A 27,975-nucleotide genomic window follows, 5' to 3' on the forward strand; every position below is an offset into this window, starting at 1 on the left:
TTGCTATAACAACGCGATTTTCTATTGATCTAATAACATCAAACAACTTTGATTTTCGCGATTCGATAATGCATAATCGCATTTTATTTTTTATAATCACATTTCTGTAGGTTGTGAATAATTTAGACTCAGAAAAATGGTGTTCAATTATTTATTTCTGCATGATTTATTCACAGCAGTTTTATTATTGAATGGCTTCCCTAAATCATCTGAAATTATTCAAATAATAAAATCATAAAGTAAGAACTTCTTTAAAAATAGCCATACAGCCTGCAGATAGGCAACCAGCCACTGGTACAGTTATCAACCATGCAAAAGCAATATTTCTGAACAGTTTCCAAGAAACACCCTCACCACCACGCGATGCCCATCCAACACATACCACCGATCCTACTTTGCAATGAGTCGTTGACACAGGTAAACCAGCCTTACTTGCCAACAAAACTGTCACTGCGGCTCCTACCTAGAATATCGAAAATATAAATAATATACGTTTTTATGTGATATATTCCCAAGTATATATAAGTTATATTAATTGTAACATAAGCTTATCAATTATTTACCTCTATAGTGAAGCCTGTAGTAGGTGTTATACGTGCTAAATCTTGTCCTAATGTACGAATTACTCTACGTCCCCATATCCATAAGCCAGCAGAGATACCTAATCCACCATAAAGTAGTATTAATATTGGTGTATCAGCTTCTTGTTTTGCAGAACCTTCTGCATATATTGACCATAATGCTATGAGAGGACCAATAGCATTGCTAACATCATTACCACCATGTGCGAAACTACCAAAACCAGCTGTTAATACTTGTAGAAATGAAAATAACTTTGACACTTCTGGTTGTTCTTCGTCTTTCTTATCGTTCTCTGCTTGACTTTCTTCGGCATTAGAACCACCTACTATTAAAAGTGGACTAGCACTACTATTACCGCGTAACTTTGGTGCAGCAACTTCTTTTGTGTCGCTATTACTACTACATGGATTTTCCGAAATTATAGACATAGCTGTTGTTTCTCTTTTATCGCACGTACACAAGGCCGTCTTTTTTTCACCACCAGGGCCAGATAAAATTATCCTTTTTCTTTGCCACGGTACAACAAATAAATAAACAATAATTCCTGAAAATAATCCTAAAGTCAATGCAGCCGTCAAGCTACCCCACCATGGCATTCTGTCCAACATCAACACTGTGTGGAATAAAAAAATATTATTGTTTCTTCCTGTAATATTATGTAAACATAGGTAAAATATAATCACACACATTTAGGTCCATCATGTGCAACTGACATGACATTGACAGCGATAGTGAGGCCATATGCTAAAGGAAGTATACGAAGTCCCTGTTCAAAAGGTTTGCTAGACCTTAATACAAATTTTCTTATGAGCCAGAAGATAACAGCGGATACGATTCCGCTGAGTAAGGGGCTTGCAAACCAGGATGCTGCTATATTTATTAGGGCAATCCATTTTACCTGTAAATTTTAATGCAATTATTAACTATTAATTATTATCAATAAATCATTTATTATTAAATAAATTAAAAGTGTTACAGACCCCTGCTGTACCCCTGCAAACAAGAGAAAATCCTACGGTAGCTCCAACAATAGAATGTGTACCAGAAATTGGAAGTCGTAATGCCGTTGCAAGCAATAACCAGATTCCAGATCCAGCTAGACTAGAAAGTGCTCCTATCATTAATTCTTTTTCATGGTTTTCGTATAATGTGACATCTAGTATACCCTTACGCATTGTATCAGAGACCTAACAATAGAAAAACGATAAGCAAATTTGTTGGGAAACTAAATATTTACTATGCATAATCTCTGGATCTCTCCTTTTCTCTCTCTCTCTCTCTCTCTCTCTCTCACTATTAGAGTATACCTTATATCCTATCAGTACAGCACCAGCAATTTCGAAGAAAGTTGCCAAGATGCAAGCTTGAAAAATTGTAAGGACCCCGGCACCCACGCTTGTCCCAAAACTGTTTGCAACATCATTGGCACCTATGCCAAATGCTAGGGCAAATGCTACTATGAACCCAACTATTAGTATCCAAATGAGATTTTCATCGTATGGTATGCTCATATTTATGTTATTAATAAACAGTGCTATTTGAGCTTTGACAGTGCGATGAGTATTTTTTTTTTGGCGTTATATATGTCTGTCTTAAAGTTAATAGGCGCAATCAACTTGTTTTCCTTAATATTTGCATAACAATGGATATCAAACGAATGAACATATATCAAGAAAAAGCTCTTCAATAGTAATTCAAATTCATTGAAGAGTATTATATATTAGTATATGTAAATATTAATCACCAGAATATATATCTTTGTATATACACTTAAGTGTATATTTATATTTTTTATTTTGTTTCTAACACAATCAATTATGTGTTTATATTTTTGTACATACAACAGAGGTAGTATTTCGATACAGCACCTGTTTTACCTAACGGCATGACTTTATTGCTCGTTAGCCTATAATTGTTTTAGCAATAAAATTATTGATGTTTAATAACCCTTATATATTTGCCAGTTTTGCTTGGGTCACAATTATAATGTTCAGTTTTGGAATTATTCTTTGTCAGCATCTTCCTTTCACAAATGCATGCCAGTTTTTGCAGTGACCACATCTGAAAAAGAGATATTCAGAAGAATTATATAATATTAAACATTTATTTGCAATAAAATTTCAAACGTTATATTAAAAATATTTTTTGAAGCAATATTATGTTTACACCTCAATTTGCAACTTTAATTGATCTCATAGAAATGTTCTACAAGCAAAATTGTAATTTTGTCAAATTTCTTACAGGAGTAAGGCATAGATTGGAAGATTCCTTTTTGCACTTTGCACTTCTTATTTTTTATTCTCCTACATCGCGATCAATTTTCGTGTTTCCGATTAATAAATCGATAAAAAAGAAAATATAAGTAAAGAATATTTTACTTTAAAAGAAAAAATAAGTTGTTTCAAGAAAAATCATTGGATGTAATGTCAGAAAAATTGGATTTGGTTACGTCTTAATGATAATCAAATAGCGAGAACGGAATAAGTTCGTTGACGGCAAAGATTTCGAAGGTTTTTAGTCGATAACGCGTGTCTGTCCTTTTACAGATCTTGTCTCTCCGTTGCCATCATGTTTTCTATTGCCCTTCGAACGTCTATCTAAATCTCCTACCTTTTATAACTGAGCACTTTTCGTAAAGCGATACGATTCGATGCGATCATTAGTGGTCGTTGTCAACGTGATATCTTGTCAATATTTCAATTTAAGTTAATAAAATGCGAAAGATATCGCGAATAAAAATGCTCGTCAAATTCGCGAACCAATATATAAGTCTTTCACAACCGGAGATACTTGTGCCGCATCCCCCTCAAAGGGAGAGGGAATGAGATATTGATCCAGTATTTACCCACGAAACTCCTTTATAGACGTTATAGATTGATTTATTTTACTAACATTTTATAAATATTACATCTTATTTATATATTTTTATATTTTTATTTTGCTTCGTCATTTTTCTATTTTACCATTACTCTGACATCTCATCGATTTGTCTATGATTTATATGCGCTAGGAAATGACTCGTTTAAGGTTGCATAAAGGATGTTAAATATACCGGTATGCCAAGCATAATTGTCGTTAACCGTTATAAATACAGCAAAGATCTTTACTAATCCAAACGTTTTCATAACAATCTTACAATTACTTTCATTATGTCGAAATTATATGAAATAATTTATTTACTTCTATGTATCTTGATAAATTGAATCGTGCGCGTGCGATACATATATATATATATATACACAAATAATGGGGAACATCTAAAGGAATTTTTCATTTTATATAAAAGACGTGGTTAATAATTTGTATAGAAACAAAACAAATTGTTTATTTTAATAGACAGCTAAAACAAATTATATAGATATACTATATTTCATTTAATATATTTATATATAATTTATACATTATTTATAAGTTTTATAAACACATTCTTCATGTTAAATGACACAAGTATCAGTGTGCTGTAAAGTATACAACTAATTGCTAATAGATTCAATCAAGTTTTATTCAAGATTCCATCTCTCTTTTTCTTCTCGTTCTTTAACAACTTCATCTACTAATGGGGTAAGATATAATACATCCTGTAAAAATAATAACAAATTAAGTAACAACAATAAAATATGTTTACTATAAATCTTATTTAGAGAGAAGAAATTTTATAATACAATAATTATGTAACAGCACACAACTCATATATGTTAAACATACAAATGACTCGATAGAGTTGGCAAAAATAAATCATTTTTAATAATTTTTTTTACAATATTTAACAGATTAAAACATGTACCTCTTCGAATTTAGTCCATTGTTCTTTAGGTAGAATTCTTTTCTGAGCATCCAACTGAAGGGCTCTTACTAAGCGAAAATTACGTTCATCTCTTATATGTAGTGGAAGTCTTCTTAATGCTTCTTGTACATCCGGATCCAGTTCGCTACGTACATCATCGCGCATTAATCCTATAATTGTTTAAATATTGTTTCAGACACATCTATGACCCATGCACATATGTGTGTATGTGTCTATGCAAATATATATATATATATATATATACATACATACATACATACATATATACATATATATCGATTAACACATCGATTAACATTTTTTACCGTATTTATTAAAACCAGATGTATTATACATCCATTTTTGTAGCGATGGTGCTAGAACAGATGACAGGGTGCATGTTATTATATAATCTTTTCTTTTCCAAAAAGAAGTAACAGTATTTATAATTGCAATGTTCCTAAGAAAAAAAAAAGCATGATTACTTACTTACGTATTTACTAAGTAAGTTAATTAGCATTTTCGTACGTTTAAAGTCGTAAAATCTGATCTGGGATAACAATACTTTTTCAAAGAAACAGAACTATTGAACCACCTTAAAATAGGCTTGACACCGATCGAAGCGCCACTTCGTGTTATATTTTCAAAGTTTTAATGTTTACATCCATAGACCTTATTAGTCTTAGATGGATAATTCCTATAACGTTTTTATTCACATATTTTGGATGACGTTATCTCTGCTTAAGTATTTGTAAATGCATCCTAAGTATCCATCTATTCCATGGAACATCCGTATTCGTTACAGTTTATTGTCATTTTGAGTTCGTTTAAGAATTCCGGAGGAAAATCGAAAACGACGACTTTGAGGAAATGTATGTAATTCATAACAAATTGGTATAATTATTCTATTTTAATACTCCTATTTTAGTTATATTCATTATACAAGTACTTCGTTATTGTATATATGTAACAAATAGTAACCACGTGGTTTGTTATATCAGAAGGATGATTGTTGATTATTCTACTAATTTGTTAAAAAATATCCATGAAAGCCTTCCTACTTTCGGTACAGGCAAGAGTACGATTATACGAGGAATTTATGAATATTGGCATTATGGTTGTGATGGTTTTAATGATAGGGTAGATAATCTTAAATGTCTCTAATATATATATATATATATATATATATATATATATATATATGTGTATATATATATATATATATATGTATATATATATACATGTATATATGATATAATCGAAACGCAATCACATAAATTATAATATGTGTGTCTGAAGAATTTTTTATTTAGGGATGGGGTTGTGGATATAGAACATTGCAAACCATTTGTTCATGGATTATAATTAATAAGAATTTACAAGAAAAAGTTCCAAGTATACGAAAAATTCAAGAAACGCTTGTTACATTGGAGGATAAAGAGAAACCATTTATCGGGTCAAGAGATTGGATAGGATGCTTCGAAGTGAGTCTTCTATTAAAGATATAATATTTTTTTTACAAAATTTAGACATTTCTCTAATAAGAAAGTAATTTACTAGTTATTCGACTTATAGGTATGTCTTATTCTGGATAATTTGTATAACGTAAATAGTAAAATTGTTCACATTAGAAGTGGTCAAGAACTGTCAAAATATTTGCATGTCATTAGACAACATTTCGAAGAATTTGGATGTCCAATTATGATGGGAGGAGATCAAGATTGTTCTAGTAAATGTATCATTGGTGTGCATATTGGATTGAAAGAAGTCTATTTGTTAATCGTTGATCCGCACTTTATAGGTAAAGCTAAAAGCATAGAAGAATTAAAAAGTAATCAATGGGTAAGATGGCAAAGTATTAGAGACTTTGTTTACAGTTCCTTTTATAATCTTTGTTTACCACAAATTAAAATAACTTGATATACAAATTTTTTTTATCTTTTTATTTATTCTTATTGTATATACTTTATAGGATTAATCATTATTGTAATAATTGATAAACAACATCTATTTTATGGATTATAGAATAAATTTTCGCATTTATAATAATCTATTACTTATTCTTATGAAATTAATTTAATCTGTATTAAGTAAAAGGCATACGCCTTGTAGAATCCAGTGTGAAATATGTTCCTCTGTTGAAAGATCTGCTTCAAATATTAAACCTTTACCCATTGCATTGCGTCTATTTGACGTTGTGTAAACTGGAGTTTTTACTGTATTCTATATAAATTTATAATGAAAGAAAATAAAAAAGAAAAACAAAATATACACTCATCAGAATGAATTTTTTAAATCTGTAGTTTTTAACGTATCACAATTATACCTGAAGTTTGAGTCTATGAGCTTGAATTGGTATTACCAAAAGAATTGGCAATTCTTCAGTAAGAATTTTTGGATAAGATCTTTTAAGACAGTTTTCTTCTATATCCCATCGGGCTCCTTCCAAGTACAGACCATGTATGTAACAACCCTTTCATTTAAAAGTTGACAGTTAAATTGTAATGTTCATATAATTACGACTGATTCATATAAATATTATTGATGCAAGAATTAATTCGTTCAATGTATAATAACTCATTGACATACTTGTTCAGGCCTTTCTTCTATAGCATCGACTTTGGTATATTTCGTTACGGTCGTATAAATAAGTGAATGATCTAACGGCCAATTATTTTTACGACACGTTATTTGTACTAGAGCCGCTAGATAGGTCTCTGGCACGTGCAACCCGGACAACCACATAACTACTGGCTCATTGATACCAGACTACAACACAATTTTTAATTTATATAAATATATGCTACATTGCTCATTATCGAATCGTTTACAAATCATATCAGCAAACCCAATCTGTATATTGTATTATTCTCTTCTGAAAGTGATCCATCCAGTTAGCAAGATTTTTTCTTGTGTCTGGCGCTAGTTTGAGCCATTCTTTGGGTAAAACACCATTATAGAGAGCAATGGAAATATTATCAAGAGTGGAATCCATTCCTATTTCTCCAGCAATAGCCTATAACAATTTTATTGGTTTATAAAATTTTTATGTATTAATTTTTGCAATTGCACGTTTATTAAGTATATAATTGATTATTACCTTTCGTAGCTGAGAAAGAGTCTTTGAAATTGTACTTATCAATTTATTGACCCTTTCTAATTCTTGAAAGAGCACAATTGTCGATGGGGTGATATCCACTCCAAAAGTTCTTCTTATTTTACTTAAATCAAATTCTAGGGGTATCCTTTCAAGAATTTCTTTTGCTATGTTATCTATAAATTCTTCTTTACTGATTCCCGTTATGCTAACAGCTATGATAAAAATATTTAATGGTATGGCTTATATTGCACTTGTCTAAAGGAGAATTATATTTATTTGGCACATAGCATTCTTATTATTGACATTCAGGACAAAAAAAAAGCTTGTATTTTATTTTATTTTTACAATAATATAAATAGTTTTTTAAATCTGTAAGGATTTCTTTCTTATAGCTTTTTACCTGTTTGTGGCTGTAGCTCTATTAAATTGGCCCATAACTCTCTAGTAGCTTGAGTAAAGTAACCAATTTCTGCGTTAGAATGAAGACCAAAAACCGCTGGGGTATTAACCAAAGGTAATTCTTCGATGAAATTTAAATACTCTTCGTAATCCCCTTCTGGTGGTATGACATAATCAACGTAGTCGTCATAATAGAAATGAAAAGGTTGAAAGGTATCAAATAGGAAGTCACCAAAAAATTCATTCATATAAGTCTCCGACACTCGACGATCATAATTATCAGTTACTCTACCACCATACATTACCTGAAAGTTTTTATAATTGCGAATATACTCACATAATGTTATAAATTTATTTAATGGTTTTACGATTATCTTCAAATAATAATTGATTTTAATTTTATTTAGATATCACTTACTTCTCCTATTAAGTATTTTAAACTTTTCCATGGTATTCTTGGATCATTAGACCTTAAAGCTTTGGTCAAGTAAGTCTCTAATATGGAAGTACATACATTAAAATCTGATTCGTTAAAATCATAATTTATATTCCATCCAATTTTATCGTATTTTCTTCTTTCCTGTCCATTGTAAGATCAAAAATGGATTATTTTAATTTAATAAAATTTATACATTACTATATAAAGTTATTTATATTACCTGTATAACCGCGTGATAGAATGCTAGTACATAAATAAGGTGTTTATAGGCAGGATGATCACAATTTTCCAGAATCTGCGGTGGCATTTTCAAATAAGTATTTTGTAAATTAAGTTTTAAACCGTTTGGTGGTTCTGTAACAACTGAAAACAAAGATATACGAAGTAGCGTTATTTTTTATTCCAATTGATATAGAAATACAAAATATATTTCAAATAGAAAATTCAACCTTTTAAAGATTGTTGCAAAATCCCTATTGGAAAATTGGGAGTTGGATCAGTAGTAAGCCATAGGCGAAAATCAGGATGTGGTTTCTCTAGATTGTCTAAACGATTTTCTAATTCTTTGATGAAATTTAATAATAAATGACAATTTTGTAACATTAACCATTGCCCTCTGAATATAGCTGTTTCTAATAATTCTATTGCATTCTGAAGTAACGAATAATAATTATGGTGATGTGCAATATAATATTCAATGACAATTACAAGTTACCTTTTCTTGATTTTGACCAAGCGATAAGTATTTGAATTTTCCAACACCGAAACCATATCGTTCTGCCAGTTTCATTAGCTGAGAAGTAGGGTCCGAACCAGGACTTAAAATAAAAATGATTGGCATCATAGCAGTGGATTGTTCAAAAATTAAATCCAGGCTGATATGGGGTGGCGTTACATATTCTTCACCCATAACTTCGATTATATAATTAATGACGGCACGATAGACTCGATCCACACGAAAACATCGTATTAACATTAATTTTTCGAATGGCCTTAATACGGTGGAATAATTAGAAGGAAATTCTTGTAATTCTGGATCATCCATGTCATACCACTAAAATACATAAATAAACGATTGTATATTATAATAAAATTGATTTTTTCTGAAGTGACGAAGTGACTGAAGTGATTACATCTTTCCAGTGGTCGCTATTTTTCGTAATGTCATCAGGTAGACTTGCAAAAGTTTCAGGAAAATCATTAGATAATTTCAATAGGTCTTCCCACCCACTGGTAGCTAGCCATGTAGTAGGGTTGAGTCTACTTGATATCTTAGTAGTAACGCATCCTTTGATAAAAAAATCCAATTGTTGCGGTGTTACATTACCGACACTTTCTTCTATATCTATACAGATCTTGAATGAATAAAGAATCTTGTGCTTTTCAAATATTCCTGTACAACCATAATCATAAACATTTTTTGTCAATATTGGAATAATGTTATTAAGACGCCTGACCAAAGTTGGATCTGGTAAAGATTTTTTTAAAGAAAATACGAAAACTTCGACGTAGCTGTTCAAGGAATATTGATACATTCTATTCACCGTTGGCATTTTAGCTAAAACAAAAAATAAAATAGCCCCTCTTTTTGCTACTGGCCGATAACCGTCCCGTAATTTATTTAAATCAACCGCTGTGACTTCACCAAGAAATAGTTTCGTTGTTACTTCGCTAGCGCTCGATTTGGTATTTTCTAATGTTTCGATTAGGTCTATGTTATCCAGCATATTGCCCTGGTTCATAGCGATTTCTCGTAAAAGACTGTCCTCTAATTGTTTGAGCAAATTTTTATTTTCACTTATTTCAGCTATAAGCCTTTCACGTTGTTCTTCGATATCTGGTCGTTCGGTTCTAACTACTACTGACAACAATTGATCTTCTAGACCCTATTTTTAATTGAATCTGATTATCGTCAAAAGTTATCGTTTTTCCCCCTTTTTTTTTCTCTCGTAATAACCGTCTTTATACTTACGGCAGTAGTTACCGTGTAGTTTATGACAATGGCTTTCGAATAGACGGCAGGATTAAACTCAGGATTCGACATTTTGGTCGTTAAGTATATGCGAAACCGTGGATCGTAATCGACTTCTTTAGAACCCAATATAACAAAGGTTCGTCCTGCTATCGCTATAATACAATTTAAAATTAATCGGATAAATAATGGGCGCATCCTACAAACGGTAAACGGCTACCGTTTAAATATTGTACATGTTTTGCTCTCACATTGAATGTTTTTAGATAAAACATTATATAGAACAGGATCGATTTCGTCAACATCTTGAAATAAAATTGGCAAACCATATTTTATTGCCAGTTCGACTTGTTTCAAAAAATCTGCATCGGCAAAAGAAATAATCTTCAAGTTTTTATTTCGCTCTTTTCTTTTAATCCACTCTAATGCTTGTTGCTGAGGATCAATGCACAATGGGAATCTTGAAGCTTTCAACGTTAGGATACCATTTTGTACGGAAAGCTCATCCGGCGGAAGCCCTTCCGAGGTCCATCTTGAAGATTAATAGCGCACGTTCGATTGGATATTATAATCGGTTTGACCAAGTTAAAGTATATTTTTCTCAACTCACTTGCTGATCTCCACATCGTCGCTAAGCTGTGTCTGTATATTAAACGGTTGCGAAAGCGGTATCTTTTTTTCTATGATGCTTCTCAGCCAGTCATTGTAAATCATATTGTTTCTGAATTCGTATGAAAATGGCCCACAGTAGGCAAGAAATCCTGAAGAAAGGAGGCTATTTCCAATTATCTTTTCTTCTTCCTCGTGTAACCCTTTCAGTTCTTTTTGCCAACGAATGTTTTCCGACGAGAGACCGCCGATTAATTTGTCGGCGGCAATTAGCCTACGTTGCAAAAGATTCGTTTCTTCTTGAAGTTTCTGTCTTTCCGCCATAGCAGATTCGTATTTAATATTTAATTCTTTTATAATCGTTTCAATTCGTTTCAATTCCCTTTCTTCTTTTTCTAAAGCTCTTTGTGCCTTTTCAGATTCAATTTCTAGCATTTGGACCCTTTCTATTTTGGGTTTGACCTTAGGATAAATAAATAAAAAATATACCGTAATATTAAAAGAGAAGTATATCGATGTAGATTTTTTCTTTTTTCTTCTTTTTTTTTTTTTTTTATGTCAACAAAAGAAGACTGTACTTACTTCTCTGTAAACTGCGCAGTAATCTAACACAGCCAACACAAATTTATAAAGACCATATCCAGCTCTGCTAATTGACTCCATTTGATCCATCTTCGTGGACTTTCTTAAGTGTGCTCTGACAGCTTGTTGCTGTTTATACGTTATCTGTTCACAATTCATTTCTTGTAGCAACCTTAAAAAACTTGGATCACTCATCATACCCTTTGCTCCTTTCCAAGATATATCCTTAACACCTCTTAATATGGCAACACACTCAGAAACAATTTGCACCGGCTTTGGAGGCGTGGCAAATGATCTAAATGAAGATGTAGATATAGGGGGAGAAAAGAAGAAAAAATAAAAGTAAATAAATAAAGGAAGAAAAATGAAAAAGAAGCTTAAAAAATTAGGAAAAGAAGTAGTATTAAAATTAAAGGAATAGTTTCTAATATTCTATAAGAGAGAAACCTTATTTCGGTGATGTCCGATTTATCGAGTTCCCCAAGAGCCAATCTCGCAGCGTCTAAAGCGGGCTGAGCCGCAGTAAGAGCTGTTTTGGCTTCAGATTCTTCTTTGGCAATGATCTTTTTTTTCTCCTCAATTTCCCTTTGCTTATCCACACTTTGTTCTTTTTTCTCCATTGCAATATCTGTACTTTCACCAATCGAACTTAATAATTGTTCACAATTCTTCGTTTGGTCGGCTACTTTAACTCTTTGCACAGCCAAAATATCATTCAATTCGGCTAAAGTGATTGACGCTTCGTCGATCTTTTGTAAACCTGCATTATTAAATAATACTAATGAATAATAGTTTTTTGCTTAGGAATTTTAAGCAACAAAGAAAATAAAATAAAAGGTAAATAGTATAGAGATATATTGAGACCTCCGGACAGACGATCACATTGTGCATTAATATAATCTCTTTTTTCGATTAGCAAACGCAAAAATGTGTTTATAAAATCAAGATAATCTTTTGGCGTGACGTAATTTCTTCGCCTTAATGTCGTTAGAAAATCTGCGGTATATTGTCCAACGGACTTGTGAACGTGCACCATGTGTAACACTATGTCTTCTCTATATTCTTGCGGCAGATTTGGATTCTGAAGTTGGGTAATGAAATTGATGTCTTCATGTTAACAAATACGAATTCTATATTATAACGTACATCTCTTAAAGTAACATTAGCTACCGCCATCAGCGCCTGATCTGGCCATGGAAACATCCAATCTATGGTAGTACTGTTCACTAAACCAGGATAATTACGACAGCGTATTCTCAATAAATCACCAGCAGGATTCATAGATAAGGCAATGCATAAATTACCGATACATGTCTTTTCAAAATATGCCCATACACTTTCCCTAAAAGTAACAAACGACATCATACTTGCGTGTTCTTTGTAATAAGTACCGAAGGAGAAAGTAAGAGTTGAAAGTTCATTTATATCTAACTTCGTAATATCAAAACCGGCTGTCACAGCAGTATCTCTGCACGAAGTGATAATAATATCCTTCTCTTCGTCGGTAAAAAGAGTAGCCACTAGACCCGTCATAAGCATATTATTGATCAATTCCAAAAAACTTTCATCTACGATGTGAGAAGCAGTGAACAAAAATACAATTTTCTTATTCTCGACGCCGATTATATTGTACAATCTCTTCAAATCATCGCGAAACATATTTTCATTGTATCCCCGACTTAAGTTGATCTCGAAGACTGGACAGTTAGCAGCGAACGAGGCAAGCCTTATCACTGACTGTTTTCCACTACCGCTGGTGCCTACTACGAGGGCGTGGCCACGGTGCATCCTAAGAATACGATGAACTCTTGTAAGATGTTCCAACGCATCATTAAAAAGAACCATTTGCAATTTTGTAATATTCCTTTCGTTATATTCTTCGTAAATCTGCGCGAAGACAATTTATATTATTTTGGGTATATGAGTGAATATAATAGATATGAATTTTCATTAAGGTAGAAAAAGTGTTTAGTTACCTCCATAAGCAGATTATACACAGCTTCGTAATCTAACAGATCCTCATAATATCTTGGCTCTTCCTCATAACAGGCATTTCTAAAATCTCCAAAGAGCAATGGATCCCTTAATGTGTACTCAATTAATGTAGGTTCTTCTTCCCAAGTATCCTTTATCTTACTTGTTACTTCTTCTTTTATTAAATTCTGATCCTAAATCATGAGCATACATTGTGTAACGATTGCACTAGTCAATATTTTTAATTATAATTCATAGTAATAAAAGAAAAATGTGATTACATCCTCGGTTATTAATCTATCGCATATGACTCTTGTAAATTCATTTCTCCAAAGCCGAACGAATCGTTCTGCAGTTGGAAAGTAATCTGGGTGACTTTGAACTACACCTGCCATTATTCTTGAAATATCTCGCATATTGAAGATATAATGAAATTTTGACGGCGTGGGCAATAATTCCGTTAAAACTATCTGAAGTAAAAAATGCATTTGCTATTCCTCTCCATTCTTTTTAATAATTCACTATTCGACTGTTAAATGAAAAATAATATATCTTAATATATCTTATGATAACCTGATAAAGTTCCAACGTAATATGAACGATGTTATCTACAGTAGATTGTACTTCTTCTGAAAATATTTCTAGATGCCCATTTAAAATACTCTTATAAATATATTGAAGCGTTTGTTTCATAGGGAAAGTGACATTGTAAACTGAAAACATAGAAATGAATCGCGGATCGACCTCGTTTCTTCCACCACCTGGTTTCCCCATTGCGGCTAAGTAGCCTGTGATTTAATTACAAAAAATAAATAAATACAATATATAATAACTATATATTATTCATTAAATTAACTTGTTTTTTTCTTACAAATGTCTTTTATATATTTCCAGTTTAGATCTTTCCCACGGCCGTAAAGGCCACCCCTTTCAAATAGTAACTTAAGAAATGCAACGGGTTGTTGAGTCCCATACGTGTCCACTATCGGCATATTCATATCATCCATGAAAATAATTAACTTTTTTCCTGGGGGTGGCCCATATATTTCTCTGGATCGTTTTTCCACAGCCGATTCAATATTTTTCTGCACGTCCATCGAAGTTGTTCTCGATGAGAAATTGATAGATAATTTGTTCTGTGTCAACACGTTAAATATTTTTATTGGTGTCAATTATGAAATAGTTATAATATCAATGTTATATTAATATACTTGCATATTTTTCGGAATCGATGCGCCTTAAAAAATCGTGAATTATTGCCGTTTTGGAGGTACCAGTTTCACCAACCAAAAGGGTAGGCCTTTGTTGATTATTCATTAGAGTAATAAACCATATTGCTCGAAGTGTGTCTTCAGTTGGCACTAATATCTCCGAAAAGTTCTTTAGTCGATCGTGAATATACGAAGGTACAAGCCATTTCCATGGTATCCATATTTTCTTTTGCATGTCCAAAAAATATTCGTATAATGTACTGAATAGAATTGGAATAAATCCTGCACGTATATGTGTTACATCATATCGTCTTTATTTTATCCCTAATTGTCTTATCTCATTGTTATATTATTAACAGTTAAAACTCTATTGATATCGTACACAAGATATCAATAAAATTTTACAATAAAGTACTCACGTATCGTTGCTGGTTTTTCACTCGTATCTTCGACGAGCATAAAACCAGAAGTTTTTTTCATATAATCGTCGAAACTCTTTTTAGAATCCTCTACTAAAGAAGCTCCTAAGGAACAATAACATGACTGAATATACATAGCTTCTAGTTGATCCTCTCTGCTTGCAGTATATTCATAATGAACCGGCTGTTCATCTTGATCCATTAAATAAGACTTGCTTTCTACAGTTTCCTCTTCAGCTTCTAGCAATCCATCGAATACGTATGAAAGTTGAATTACCTGAAAAGTACACAATAAGCAAAGATAGTAGAAGGGAATATAAAGATATGGTGCAAATATCAGAAATACAAATAACTTCCTCCCGAATGTACATATATTAATTAATATGTATTCATTAAGGTATTACCATGTTTAAACTCGTTTGAGATATAATCATGTGAAGCGGTTTTACTCTTTGCAATCCCAACATTCCTTCTATAATAAGATTAAGTGCCCCGTCTACATATTTTTCACGCATTCGAGCAAGAAATTCTTGGTCATTTTCATTTTTAGTTTTTATCCATTTGTCGATATATGGTTGATAACCCAAGTTTTTTGGATCTACATAAACCATACCAGCTCTTGACACAGTAGCGGGGGATGCATATTGCAAATCACCTACCTAAATTTACAAAAAAGAAAAAACAAAACAGGACGAAAATGTTACATACAAAATTGTTAATATTACATACTTATCTATACAGCATATAATATATAATATAATGAGAAAATAATAATTTGATTACCTCAAAAAGAAGATTACAATGGTTTTGTAGTTTTATCCTTTCTTGATTAGGCAAAGTCAAAAGTTTGTTGTCATCCATTACTGAATTCATATTCTCAATCCACAATGCATCGACATCCCCATCAAATAATATGTATTTTTTTTCTTCTTGTTCGGAATCAAGAGGTTTATTGACTTCGCGAAAAATATTACTAAGAAGACCATCTGTCCATTCGCGTGTTATTGGATCTAGTATACCGTATAACTCAATCACAGTGCATGCCTTCAAAAAGATGTATTTATTACTTGAAATATGAAGCCAATAAAAATGCGCGCACACACCCATACCCATACACACACACACACACACACCTTTGGATTTAAGATGTAAAGCTTGGTGCGAATATTCAAGTAAGTTTGGGCCATACATAATATTTCGATAATAACAGTTTTTCCACCTCCTGTAGGACCAACAACCATTGTTGAATGTCTACCCATCATAACTTCATAAAGTTGAATAATTTTTTCAACCTAATATAATTAGTAAAATTATTATAAATCGTTCAAAGCTTAAAGAAAAAATGCCGTCAGTTGAAAAAAAAGAATAAATAAATGACCATTAGTAATAATGATAGGCGCACACATACTTGTTCGTTTAAAACAATATAGTTATTTTCTTCCAACATCATGATCACAGCTTTATTAAAGTTTGGATATTCTATTCTGGGACAGTCAAGATCAGGAAATAAGTCTTTAATGAGACCCAAAAATAACGGTACATCGTCATATATAAATTTAGGAAGATTCATATCCCTGAGTGCTCTCATTAGGACAAGATTCTCTGCTAAATCACCAGATGTTCTTTTTAATTGTCCAGCCATATTAAGTACAGATTTCATAGCTCTTAACCCAAAATCATAATGTGTCTGTTTGCTAAGTTGTTCTTCTGCCAATTTGTGTAAAACAGTCATCTTTTTCGCTAGAACTTTTGCCGTCAGGAAGCCAGCACTGAAGAGTTTGATTTGACAAATCAATTCATTATCTGGCACTACACATACTACCGGTCTGAAGAGGGCCTTAACGGATTCTGGTAATTCCGTTCGACCAGCATATCCAGGATTCATAGTAATAAATATGCCCACTTTTGTATCCAAGGGAATATCATAACCTTCGAACTATCAAATAAAATATATCGATGAAATTTTTTCTATGAAACTTTTATAATTCTAAACTAAATTCAATACTCTCTTATGGCTATAAAATATAAAATATACGTTGAAATGCACACCATGAAATATTTACTTCTCATTTGCAATGCCGAGCGTATAGTTTGAAGTTGGGTCGATATAACAGATAATACAGAAATATCAATGCGATTAAATTCATCGAAACAGCCCCATGCTCCACACTGAACTAGTCCACCCAATGTTTTTCCTATTGCAACATAATCCATTCCCTCTCCACAATTTGTAACAAGACATAATAGACCTATGGCTTTGGCTAAATCTTTTGTTGTTTCAGTTTTTCCAGTACCAGCAGGACCTTTAAAAGGAGAAAAATAATATTATATAATAACATTAATGTGATTCAAGAACAAAATATTGATGTATATTTACCAGCAGGTGCACCACCCAATTGCATTGACAATGCTTGAGTAAGGGTTAAATATATCCTATCTGTTAAAGGTGTCACTACTAATCGTCCATTAAGACCCATATATTCATATCCATATTCGAAAGCTCCCGTACATTGATTTATCCACATATTGTCAAGATCGTGTATCCAGTAAAATCTAAGTTCAAAAGATAACATGCATATACATAGAAGCACAATACGCATCACATAAAGATAATATATAATACATTATTGATTTGAACCTTAACTGACTTTCCCATTCGAACTCCACTGCGTCTATAATATTATCTCTAACAAAACCTTCAACTATGTCACGCATGTGTACATCAATCGTTAATAAGGCATCCAATTTTTTTCTATCATTATTTGTAAGCAAATCACCTCCCATTAGGGATATCACTTCATCAAGTTGATTGTTCAGTTGTTGCAGATACTAAAAGTAAGAAAAAATTGATCAATGATCAATAGAATTGATTATATCAAAGAAGCTTATCCTAAGAAAGAAAAGCAAGAAAAACGAAAGAAAAGCAAAATGTAAAAGTACTTCTTTCATAGCTTGTTTCTTTCCCATTGATATTTTATTGAAAACATTTTCCACTTCAGCAGTCCACCAGATTTGATCAGCAGCCAGTATCATCATTCCTTGAAAATCCAATATCCATTCAGATCTTGGACGTCTAATCTGATTAGAAGTGATAATGAGAAACAAATCTTATTAAGTAACATAAATTAATAAATGAACGTTTTGCTTCTTTACTTTTCCATAATCGTAGACTGCTTTTTTTGTTAAATATCGATTAGATGCTTTCATTTCATTCAAAACCAAAACCATCCAGTTTTCTATATTTCCTTCAGCAAGCACAAAATTCTTAAATTCCATGATCTCTTTTTCGCATGATACAAGGGCAGTAACTATAGTTCTTTTTTTTTCATCTAAAGTTAGATTTAACTTATCCAAGTTATCAAACATTTTGCCAATATGTTCTTGAATCACTGATGGATTACTGCTACCAAGAATGCTCAGCAATTCATCATCACTTATGAAATTAAACCTTGGAAAAATAATTCGTTTGCTGTTCAAATAATCCGTCAGTGACTTCTGACATCTATCAAGCCCAGCAATCATAGACATAAATTCATCCTTTCTTCCTGAATACAGATAAAAGATAATTGAATCAACAATGAGTTACTTCATATATATTTACTACATATTGGTCAAAAACTTGGTAAATAAAATTATTATTTTACATATTGTTTAATAAGAAGGATTTATTTGTATGATCCTTGCCTTGAACGGTACAGCAATCATGGACATTTAATTTCCTTGCAGTATCAGTCATAATCTTTCTGTATGCTTTGTCAATATCATCGAATTTTCTGGCCTCGTCTGGAAGTTGTAATCGAATATCGCCTCCCACAAAAATACCCTCCAAATACAGCCACTTTCGTTGAAGTTCTATCCATAGTTCCAATACTTCTGATATCGTATGCATAGTAATTTCCCATTTCTGTACTATATTAAGGAAGGGTCCAATAAATTGTGAGCCTGCCATACTGCTCACATTCAACATATTATCTTCTAAAATTTGATTAAGCTCTTCAATGGGACCGAGAACGAATCCACGATCTTCAAATCCTTTAAAAATTATTTCATTTTATTAGCATGTCAAATAGCTACATTTTTTGTCCCTTCATATATATATAGTCTTATATTCAACTACCTTTAAAATGTGGAATTACGGTAAATTCCGTGCTTTTCCAAATGTCTGCTATTTCTTTTACTCCCTTTTCTATTGCTAATTCCTTCACAGCATTTGTCACTATGCTCTGCGCTATCTCCTGATACTTTCCCAAATCCATGGCAAACATATTTTCTAATGTAAACCTTAAAACATAAGAGATATTAGAGTATATCCATTAAACTCTAATTGACGTTTTTCCAATTAAATGATCTAACTCACCCTTCCATTAAACCAATCTTTTGGTCACTCATATTTTAATGTATATTAAGAAAAAAAAAACGCACGCGCGCGTCTGTGTTAATCTTTTTAATACTTAATAAGCTTAATTATTGTTTGCAGTTATCTTATTTAATGTCTATTTAGTACTATTATAGAACGGAAGTATTAGAAATCACTACCACTGTAAAAGTTAACAAATAATCTTAAAGAAAAAAGAAAAAAGAAAGTTTCTTTTAATATCAAACTTTCGCCCTTTCCTAATAATTCTAAAAAATAACACATATACATTTATATTACTACAGAATTCAATAGTTATAGAAATTATTATGTATTATAAACAATATGATAATAACTCTAAGTACCTATATAAATTTACATCATAATAATTAACCAACTATGGTAATAATCATCTAAAAACTTTGTACAGGTTTACATAATGAATGGTATTTCCTTGAAAAAATTATTTATATTAATTATTCGCGCACCTATCTGGGTTCATATCAAAGTATTGTCCAGTTTTTTTCATTAAATCCATCCAATGTCTTTCACGCATTGCTTCGTTTTTCAACTCAACAAATAATGGCACAGAATTTTTGAAGTTTCTCATATTAATTTCCAAAGTTTGTCCAACGTCTAGTTTTTTAACTGCTTTGGGGAATCTTTGAAACTGTTTGATGAAGTATTCCATGCCATCAAGTAATAGTTGTGGGTTCAAATTTACCCACAATGTCTGAGCCCATTCACTTCTAGCACTCTTTTGGTCTTTATATAAAGCATATAACTTTTCCATGCCCTCGTAGTCTTCCTTGACTTTCAAGAATTTTGAATAATCAGCTGGATCAAGATCAAATAAAATCTGAGAATTGACCAAATTACGCCGCTTTTCATCATATTTCTCTATTAATTTTCCATAATCCTAGAAAAATAAAAATCCGTTTATAACAATATACAATATTGTATCTTAATATACATACTAAATGAAACATCTATTCAGACATACAGTCATCTTTTGTACACCGAGATCAAGATCATCTCTCACACTCCCTGGACCATTATTTTTAAAATCTTCAACGAATTTTACAAGTTCTTCATTAAATTCTATCATTTGATCTTGAATCATTTCGGCAAATTTCTCCCTGGTAGTTATTATCGTTGAAGCTCGATAAAGAGCTCCAAGGTACAAAGATTCCCAATCAGTTTGAAGTTCATAAGCCATCTTTTCATCCATTTCTGAATATACTATTCCGTGCGCATGTAGGGTTTTGAAAGTTTCCTAAAACAAAAGAAGAAATCACATTGATAAATAAATAAAAAGTATGATAACTGTTTATTTACCAGTCAAAAAAATTTTACGAAAAAAATTTACAAACCTGATATGACATATATTGTACTTCTGCCTGAATTGCCATTTTTTTAATATCAGAAATTGCTTGCATAATCATTGTAAAACGTTCTAGTCCGGTGATTATCAATTCTACTTTGTCGCGGTACTGTTCGATTAATTCTTTAAACTCGTTCATTTCTTTAATGGTATCGACGAGGAGAAAATTACCAAGTACTTGCTTCCATTCCACTGCATGTTGTTCTATACCTCTCATTAATGGTTTTAAATTGATCCTTGGGATCGAGGATTATTGTAAAATCGTTGAGGGAAAATGTTATAGAAGTAAAAAGTATTGAAAGTAACTCACCACTGATAGTTACGAATAAATGCTAAAGAAAAACTAATAGATGATATTGAAATTATATTAAAGAAGTTTACCGTATGCTAAATATGTCGATATTATGTGCCATATCATCAAGCTCTTCTAAAATACCACCATAAAATGTAAACTTTTCATCATATTGTCGAAGCGTGGGTTTAGTGGATGCAAACTTTTCCCCAGCTACAATTTTATCAAAAGTCCAAAGATTAGAATACTTTTTCCATTTTTGTAAGTACCTCGAGCAATCAACGGATATTTTATAAGCAGTGTCCTGAATTGCTATTATAAGATCATTAATCATCTAAAACATATATATTATCTTTTAGTCTTTCTACGTTTATGTTCTGTATATCAACATAAATTAATATATTTATTTTAATACATTATAATTTTAATAATATTAAATGCATTGTGTCCTCTCTTTATATTGTATTGGGTATTAATTAAATTACTTGTATACTCATCACATCTTCAAAGAAAGAAACTGTAAAGAAGTCGTTTGAGGACTCTTTCCTTTGCGGTTTACACTCTAAGCAAGTACCATTCATCCATCTGGGAAATCCTTTTAATCTCTCTAATAGATCCAAAACGTCGTTTAAAATAATATTATTAATTTCATTTGGTGACGGTCTCAAGATGACCTCCGATGCTACTAATATAGCATCCACTTGAAACATCACATTATTACCAGACAACATCTTGTTTAGAAACTCCATATTGTTTATCATACATCTAAAAAATAATAAACGAATATTTATGCGTATAATTTGATTCTAAACGGTGTAATAAAAATAATAATAAAAAAAAAAATATATATATATATATATATATATATATAAATACGTTGTAAGCGCTACAAATACACTTTTTTCATATTTTTCATAATATAGGCGCATTGTTGGACTCTTTCCAGTAGACGTTCCTTCCACTAAACTCTCAATTTTCAACAGCATAGGGCTTGCGGATTTATATGCCTTTGACATTGCACCAATTAATTTTTTTCTGTGAAATTCTATATTTACAAAAAATGTCTGCCCAAGAAAAGTTTATTGTTATATTTCGAATAAAATGTTATATATATGTAATTTGATACAATTAAGATATACTTTATAAAATAATAATACTCAACCTTGCAAGGTAATAAACTTTCATTGACATTGTTTGATTCTGATACATCAGAACTTAGAGACACTAAATTATAACTCTGTATTTGAGATTCAATTCTTTCATCCAATTCTTTTTTTAACTGATTAAGCTGTTCAACGACAGATTTTAAATTTTTCAATAAATTTTCACATGACATAGCATAATCTGTTATATTCAAAGAATTCCAATTAAATCGTATAATGCCAGGTTGAATATGTTTTTCAATAATAAGAAGTGTCTTCTTCAGTAATTGAATCTATAATCAATATTTGATAAAGAATGTTTGGCAAACTATTATTGAAGTACCTCCAATTGGACGCATCACATACATCAGGCTTGTCTAATTTATTGATGATCATGTTATATTCATTTATCATCTTTTCTATCACCTCAATGTCTGCCCTTAGTCGATTTTTCTGAATACCAGTATTTCTTATAACATCAGGTAAATTAAATCCTAATTGTTCCATCAATTCTGCCTATTTCGAAGATAAGGATATTAATTAATTTGCATTAAACTTTTATATTTATTTCTATTAATTAATAGCCCAATAAATTCATCAATATTTACCTCGCGAATTATTTCAAAAATCTCCCAATTGAAGTTTATTTCAAGGTGTAATTGATACTCGATCAAAATAGAATCTTGCATAAATTCAATGTAGTTTAGTTTTTGAGTGTTAACAATTTGTTTGTCCTGCAAGGATATAGCAGAAGCCATTTTCTGATCTCTCTGCGAGTAAATCGATCGAACAGCTCCTTTTACCGATATCACTTTAGATCCACCAATCGAACTGATTGTATCTATAATATAAAATTATTATCGTAGCACCAATGTATGTGTGGAGTGAGTGTGTGTGTGTGTGGGTGCGCGCGCGCATGTGATGAATAAAAATAGAAAGAGAGAAAAAGAAAGAAAGTAAGAAACGTGTGTTTATAAACACTCAATCTAACTATAAATCAAATTGTGGGTAAAGTGATTTTTATTAAGAATCTACCAATGCTTGGTTTTGATGTCAAATATTCCTTCCCTTTTAACCTTTTAGACGAGCGAACGACGCTGAGATCATTTTTCGAAATTAATTTTCGTTCATCTGTAAACGATAATACGTGACTACAGATAAGATGATTAAGAAATAATTTTTTAAATTATAATAAAATCAAGATGCAATTTTTGAAAACCTTCTTCATACTCCACCATTTGTACTACTTTTAGCACATTACTCTTCATAATGTTCGTAATAGTTTCTTCAGCTTTGTCTACCCAACTATTGAACTTAATTTCTTCGAAAGCCTTCAATTGTTTACCTATATCAAGATATTGACTGAAACTCATAAGCTTCAATTCATTATGTTTTAATTCTTGTATGTTCTGAAAATATAACACTGGTCCTCTAAGACAATAAAACAATTGTCTTGCCCAAAAAATTGCTCCTGCCATTGGTGGATGATACATCAGTAAAGGAGGATTTCGTTTACCTAAAAACATCAATTATATTATAACAAAAGTTTGTACATCGTGTTATATTTACATCTGTAAACGCGTTATATTTCTAGTAATTAATTATTTTAATAAAAGATTTAATGTGTCTTACCCCTGTTGTATATATTTTCCACAGAGCCTATTTCTTTACTGAATTGTTGCATAGTGATTTCGAATTTACTAGATAAAATTTCCCGTATAGTAGCTCTAGTCTTTCTATCCTTGAATTTGAAAAGCATTTTTAGCCCATCCTTTGCATTGATAAGAACATTAAAACATTCGTCAATAAAAAATTTCGCATCATTTTCTAGATAAGAAACTTCTGCGTTAAAACGCGTCATCGTTGCTTCCCAATTTTCTTTATTGAAAGGACTGAAGACATCGAAATCAGCCAATTTAAATGGTGCTAATAATAATCCAATTCGTTTTATAATTGTATCAATATGTGCTGGCTCATAAATAATTGATTTCAGATCTACGCCAAATATATTGTAAAAATCTTGAAGAACATTGGCTATGGTATTAAAATCATTACAAACACCGGCTATGTATTCTGTTTCTTGAAAAAGATGTCTTTGATCGAATTCCCAACGTGCACCCTTTCCTGATTCTTCAATATCATCTCTTGTTTTTAAATACGATTTTTTCCAATTTTTCAACATTTCATACGCATCTTTAGATTTTTGTGAAACAATTTCTAATGGATTGCTAAAAATATAATCTCAATTACTTATTATATCATTTAATAACCAATGAAATCAATAAAAAATAAAGTGTAATTAACAATATTGATTTACTTACTTAAATAACTTGTTGATCGATAAATTTTTTTTGATGTTTTGACAAAGCTGCCATGAAATTCTTTCGAATAAGGATATCATTTTCTCTTCAGAAGAATAATAAGATGATAATATCCAAATCATTTTCAATCCATTTATCAGAGAGGGAATACCATCGTTAATTTGTTTATATTGGTCTGTGTAACTTATCAACTATTAATAGTAAATTATATATTTTGAAATAATATTTTCTAGATCAGTCTACATAAGTTTATTATGTTAGAAGGTAGTTAAATTCATTACTTTGTTCGTGCCTATTTGCATAGATCAGGATAAAATTCTATTTTACCTCGAAATGTCTTTTGATAGTGGAGAGAAATTTTGTATTATCTTGAGCTTCATTATAATAATTCCAAAGTTCCTCTTTAAAGTGATTAAAAATTGTAGCTATATGTGATACAGTCATATTCAATAATTTTATCATTTTTTTGATAATAGGATTTTTCAACTGTTCAACGATAACAGACAGTCCTGTCTGACGCTCGCGCCAATAATGATATTCAGCAATTGGTCCTTTATCTTCGGGTACCTTATCAGTGTACGATTCTAATACCTAAAATTAATGTATCCATCTATACATTGAAATACACAATCTTCTGATATCTTTCTACAATAAAATATATACCTGCTGTATACGATCTCCCCAAGACGTGATTGCATCTTCTAATTGGTTAATGATATGTTTATTATTTAATATATCTACATCCGACAGAGTAGTATCTTCTAATTCAGTAATCGTAGGTATTGTTAATAGGATATCAGTTCCTATATGTTGCAAGGTCCTAGAGGGATTAAATGCAAAAATATAAATACGTAGTTTCTAATTCAAAATGTTAACACAATTTTGTCTATAACATTAACCATTCTACATTAGCTGATAGCTTGTCCAAGTATTCTAAGATATCCCTTTTACTCTGCCCTATTTCAATTTCTTCGTTTACCGTCTCTTGGTAGTCGATAGTTGAAATCGTCAATGTGCTACGTGGTTTTATCGGCTTTTTAATTAATGTACCTTCAACTTCCATATCATCGTGAAAATCATTTATTTCATCTTCTACCACGTCTTTTGCAGTTTCCATTATCTTCTTTGAAAGCAAAAGAGATACTCGTCGAAAATCCGATGGTCTTCTATATATGGACCTCTATTTTCAAATAAATAAACTGTTTAAAATTATATGGATCAAAACTTATATTGTTTATAAATTCTAGGATGGTAACGGACAATATATCACAGCATAAAAACCTTAGATTCGATAATCTCAGCTAGAGTAGATGAAGCTCTCGCCACATCCGAAGGCACTTCATAAGATTCTTCAATTTTATAGTATTTTCCAAAATGAGGACCTCTAAACTGTGTATTAACCAAAGGTTTAAATACTTGAACAAGTAATGTGTTTAAAGATGCCAAAAAGTGTCCATTGATAGAACCAACTGTCATACAGCTTGGCATTTGATCAAGACATTCTTCGTACGTTTCAAAAGGAGGTACTGCTTCTTCGTTTGTTCTCATAAAGTAAAAGAAGTTCAAATTTTTAAGATCAAAATTTTTTGCATCAATTTCTCCGCATATAATGTGAATAATTGGCTTTTTCGTTTCTTTGTCCACCATTCTCTGTAATAAGAAACACTTATTGTAGCATTATCATCGCAATTGAAAATAATGTTCATTTTTTATTGCGACGCAACAATACTTTTGTTAAGATATATTTATCTTCTTCACCAATTGGTGGAACAAAACCTGGAACATCTAAAAAATTACTGTACGTTAACTTACATAGTTTATACAATGAGCTTGAAAATATTTCATTAATATTATTACCAATTCCATCATCTCTGGACTGATCTCTTCTTATTGAATAAATTGAAATATCGCTATTTGCTTTTATTAAACTTTCCTCCTCTTCGTCTTCTATTTCTTGTTCGCTGGATGTGGATTCTATACTCGATTCAAAACTCATAGAAGATAATTTAATTTGATTTCTAATTGAATTAGTTTTAGTATTTTTACCTTTCATTAGTTTCCATTTTTTCTTCTTCTTCTTTTCGACGATCGATTTTTCAACTTTTCCTAACATTCAAGAAAATCATTGCTATTATACTAACTTAATCTAATACCATTCAAAATTTTATATATGTAAGATAATTGAAACGCACATGATTTATCGCGCATGGGCTCCTTTTTAATTTAAAAATACCATTTGTTTGCTACCATGAATTATAGCTATTAATAGATAAATGTATATGTTTTTAAGAACCTTTCTTAAAATAAAATAAGATTAAAAGATAATTAAGTACAAGTAGAGTTTAGTGAAAAAGAAATATAAATGTTCTAAAAAAAAAAAAAAAAATAATTAAAGAATTTTCTTTGCAAATATATCTTTTACTAGGAACACTTTTTGTCGATCAATTTTTACGATACAAAAGTGCAATCAAAATGAGATTATTTTGGGCTATCGATCTATAATATATTTGTGCAAAGATACAATTTATATGATAAATGATCTTTATTTGCTAAGAAACAGAATAACTATATTACTCACTTTCCCAAACTACTATTTCCTCTTGAATCGTTTCTATTGAATATGTTTTGTAAAAGAAAATTATCTTCTTTTCAAGAGTTGTAATCGAATATAAATCATGACTTAAAAACTTTATCAATTTTTCCTCAAAATATCTATTGTTTGCCTGATAAACGAATGAAAAACGAATGTCATCTTATAACGATTCTAATTAATAAATTATTGTTACGTATAACAATATATTACCTGTATGAGTTTATCAAAGAGGTATTGATGATCAGATAGCCCTAAGAACTGCAACACCCGTTCTCTAATCCAAATAATACTGCAAAATGATTCGGTAAATACAAATTTGATGGGTAAATATAATTATTTGTGGATTATCAATATAACGTTTACAAAAAATGTGTATTACCGATTATCCAATTCTAAAAATTCAGTTCGCGCATCATAAAGCTTTTCTTCGTCTTCTTCTTCTTCGAAATTATTTTGCAAAGATTCATTAATGATCGTTGACATATTTCTATATCCTATCAAATATATATCGGATCGTGAAAAATAGCGAAAGAAAATATTCCGAATTCTTAATTTTCCTTCTAAAAATCGTCATGATCCCAACAAACTTACCGTAATGTACGCAGCCGTTTCTTTTCTCCTATTTTTAAGTCGAACTCAATCGTAATTGTGACAAATTTCAGTTGATATAAAATTTATATGGCGACCGAGTTTTCTATTGTACGTATCGACGATATGTATTTGGACATAGGATAATTTAATCTCTATGTCTAATATGTACATGTGCAGCGTATAAACGTATAAACACGGATCTTTAAAACGCAGAAATAATCTTAAAG

At 31.1% G+C, this 27,975-nt stretch overlaps 4 protein-coding genes across 8 annotated transcripts; 1 reads left to right on the forward strand and 3 right to left on the reverse strand.

The window, feature by feature from the left end:
• Positions 1-137: 137 nt before the first annotated feature.
• Positions 138-3,438, reverse strand: LOC124424568 (sodium-dependent phosphate transporter 2). 2 transcript variants are annotated; one of them, XM_046963825.1, is made up of 6 exons: positions 3,193-3,438; positions 1,890-2,643; positions 1,563-1,769; positions 1,270-1,480; positions 564-1,195; positions 138-463 (listed from the first exon to the last, which is right to left on the reverse strand). In XM_046963825.1, the coding sequence occupies exons 2-6, from the start codon at positions 2,091-2,093 to the stop codon at positions 233-235; spliced, it is 1,485 nt and encodes a 494-aa protein (XP_046819781.1). In that variant the 5' UTR covers positions 2,094-2,643; positions 3,193-3,438; the 3' UTR covers positions 138-232. The 2 variants fall into 2 exon arrangements, with proteins under 2 accessions (XP_046819781.1, XP_046819782.1); XM_046963826.1 differs by lacking the exon at positions 3,193-3,438 and adding an exon at positions 2,824-3,185.
• A 494-nt stretch (positions 3,439-3,932) lies between these two features.
• Positions 3,933-5,015, reverse strand: LOC124424578 (cytochrome b-c1 complex subunit 7). 2 transcript variants are annotated; one of them, XM_046963849.1, is made up of 4 exons: positions 4,856-5,015; positions 4,693-4,743; positions 4,367-4,536; positions 3,933-4,160 (listed from the first exon to the last, which is right to left on the reverse strand). In XM_046963849.1, exons 1-4 carry the CDS (start codon positions 4,884-4,886, stop codon positions 4,083-4,085), a joined length of 330 nt encoding a protein of 109 aa, XP_046819805.1. In that variant the 5' UTR covers positions 4,887-5,015; the 3' UTR covers positions 3,933-4,082. The 2 variants fall into 2 exon arrangements, with proteins under 2 accessions (XP_046819805.1, XP_046819806.1); XM_046963850.1 differs by having other exon boundaries at positions 4,860-5,001.
• Positions 5,016-5,102: 87 nt separating this feature from the next.
• LOC124424572 (ufm1-specific protease 1) lies at positions 5,103-6,394 on the forward strand. 3 transcript variants are annotated; one of them, XM_046963841.1, is made up of 4 exons: positions 5,103-5,238; positions 5,295-5,506; positions 5,680-5,850; positions 5,942-6,394. In XM_046963841.1, exons 1-4 carry the CDS (start codon positions 5,148-5,150, stop codon positions 6,284-6,286), a joined length of 819 nt encoding a protein of 272 aa, XP_046819797.1. In that variant the 5' UTR covers positions 5,103-5,147; the 3' UTR covers positions 6,287-6,394. The 3 variants fall into 3 exon arrangements, with proteins under 3 accessions (XP_046819797.1, XP_046819799.1, XP_046819798.1); XM_046963843.1 differs by having other exon boundaries at positions 5,126-5,238; positions 5,368-5,506; XM_046963842.1 differs by having other exon boundaries at positions 5,150-5,238; positions 5,344-5,506.
• LOC124424560 (dynein axonemal heavy chain 10) lies at positions 6,323-27,970 on the reverse strand. Its single transcript, XM_046963800.1, has 57 exons — positions 27,537-27,970; positions 27,368-27,446; positions 27,143-27,287; positions 26,294-26,670; positions 25,846-26,214; positions 25,464-25,744; positions 25,228-25,384; positions 24,892-25,155; positions 24,565-24,755; positions 23,876-24,471; positions 23,463-23,759; positions 23,279-23,374; positions 22,852-23,084; positions 22,610-22,759; positions 22,264-22,536; positions 21,978-22,165; positions 21,587-21,866; positions 21,191-21,435; positions 20,799-21,045; positions 20,429-20,701; positions 19,914-20,344; positions 19,189-19,352; positions 18,756-19,103; positions 18,225-18,616; positions 18,012-18,149; positions 17,710-17,900; positions 17,449-17,624; positions 17,121-17,374; positions 16,480-17,007; positions 16,205-16,363; positions 15,855-16,115; positions 15,476-15,730; positions 15,072-15,348; positions 14,657-14,934; positions 14,313-14,577; positions 14,015-14,229; positions 13,723-13,911; positions 13,444-13,635; positions 12,900-13,354; positions 12,614-12,809; positions 12,332-12,548; positions 11,915-12,227; positions 11,468-11,762; positions 10,887-11,347; positions 10,528-10,808; positions 10,277-10,431; positions 9,438-10,190; positions 9,020-9,358; positions 8,754-8,955; positions 8,525-8,667; positions 8,284-8,445; positions 7,867-8,170; positions 7,467-7,678; positions 7,215-7,382; positions 6,956-7,135; positions 6,693-6,839; positions 6,323-6,589 (listed from the first exon to the last, which is right to left on the reverse strand). Exons 1-57 carry the CDS (start codon positions 27,638-27,640, stop codon positions 6,443-6,445), a joined length of 14,688 nt encoding a protein of 4,895 aa, XP_046819756.1. The 5' UTR covers positions 27,641-27,970; the 3' UTR covers positions 6,323-6,442.
• Positions 27,971-27,975: the final 5 nt, after the last annotated feature.

This window comes from Vespa crabro, chromosome 6, assembly GCF_910589235.1.
Source record: "Vespa crabro chromosome 6, iyVesCrab1.2, whole genome shotgun sequence".
NCBI classification, from domain to species: Eukaryota; Metazoa; Arthropoda; class Insecta; order Hymenoptera; family Vespidae; genus Vespa; species Vespa crabro.

Bases quoted from the DNA above. Each gene is read 5' to 3' on its own strand.
- LOC124424572 (XM_046963841.1), top strand. From the start codon at position 5,148: ATGGAACATCCGTATTCGTTACAGTTTATTGTCATTTTGAGTTCGTTT. The intron at 5,239-5,294 runs GTATGTAATTCA...CTCCTATTTTAG, and splicing joins AACGACGACTTTGAGGAAAT to TTATATTCATTATACAAGTA. The intron at 5,507-5,679 runs GTAGATAATCTT...TTTTTTATTTAG, and splicing joins GTGATGGTTTTAATGATAGG to GGATGGGGTTGTGGATATAG.
- LOC124424568 (XM_046963825.1), bottom strand. From the start codon at position 2,093: ATGAGCATACCATACGATGAAAATCTCATTTGGATACTAATAGTTGGG. The intron at 1,770-1,889 runs GTATACTCTAAT...TTCTATTGTTAG, and splicing joins CTGTACTGATAGGATATAAG to GTCTCTGATACAATGCGTAA. The intron at 464-563 runs GTAAATAATTGA...TCGATATTCTAG, and splicing joins CTACAGGCTTCACTATAGAG to GTAGGAGCCGCAGTGACAGT.
- LOC124424560 (XM_046963800.1), bottom strand. From the start codon at position 27,640: ATGTCAACGATCATTAATGAATCTTTGCAAAATAATTTCGAAGAAGAA. The intron at 17,375-17,448 runs GTAAATATACAT...CTCCTTTTAAAG, and splicing joins ATTGGGTGGTGCACCTGCTG to GTCCTGCTGGTACTGGAAAA. The intron at 7,679-7,866 runs GTAAAAAGCTAT...TTTTTATCATAG, and splicing joins AGAGCTACAGCCACAAACAG to CTGTTAGCATAACGGGAATC.
- LOC124424578 (XM_046963849.1), bottom strand. From the start codon at position 4,886: ATGCTAATTAACTTACTTAGTAAATACGTAA. The intron at 4,537-4,692 runs GTAAAAAATGTT...AAACAATTATAG, and splicing joins ATCTGGTTTTAATAAATACG to GATTAATGCGCGATGATGTA. The intron at 4,161-4,366 runs GTACATGTTTTA...TTATTTTTACAG, and splicing joins AATGGACTAAATTCGAAGAG to GATGTATTATATCTTACCCC.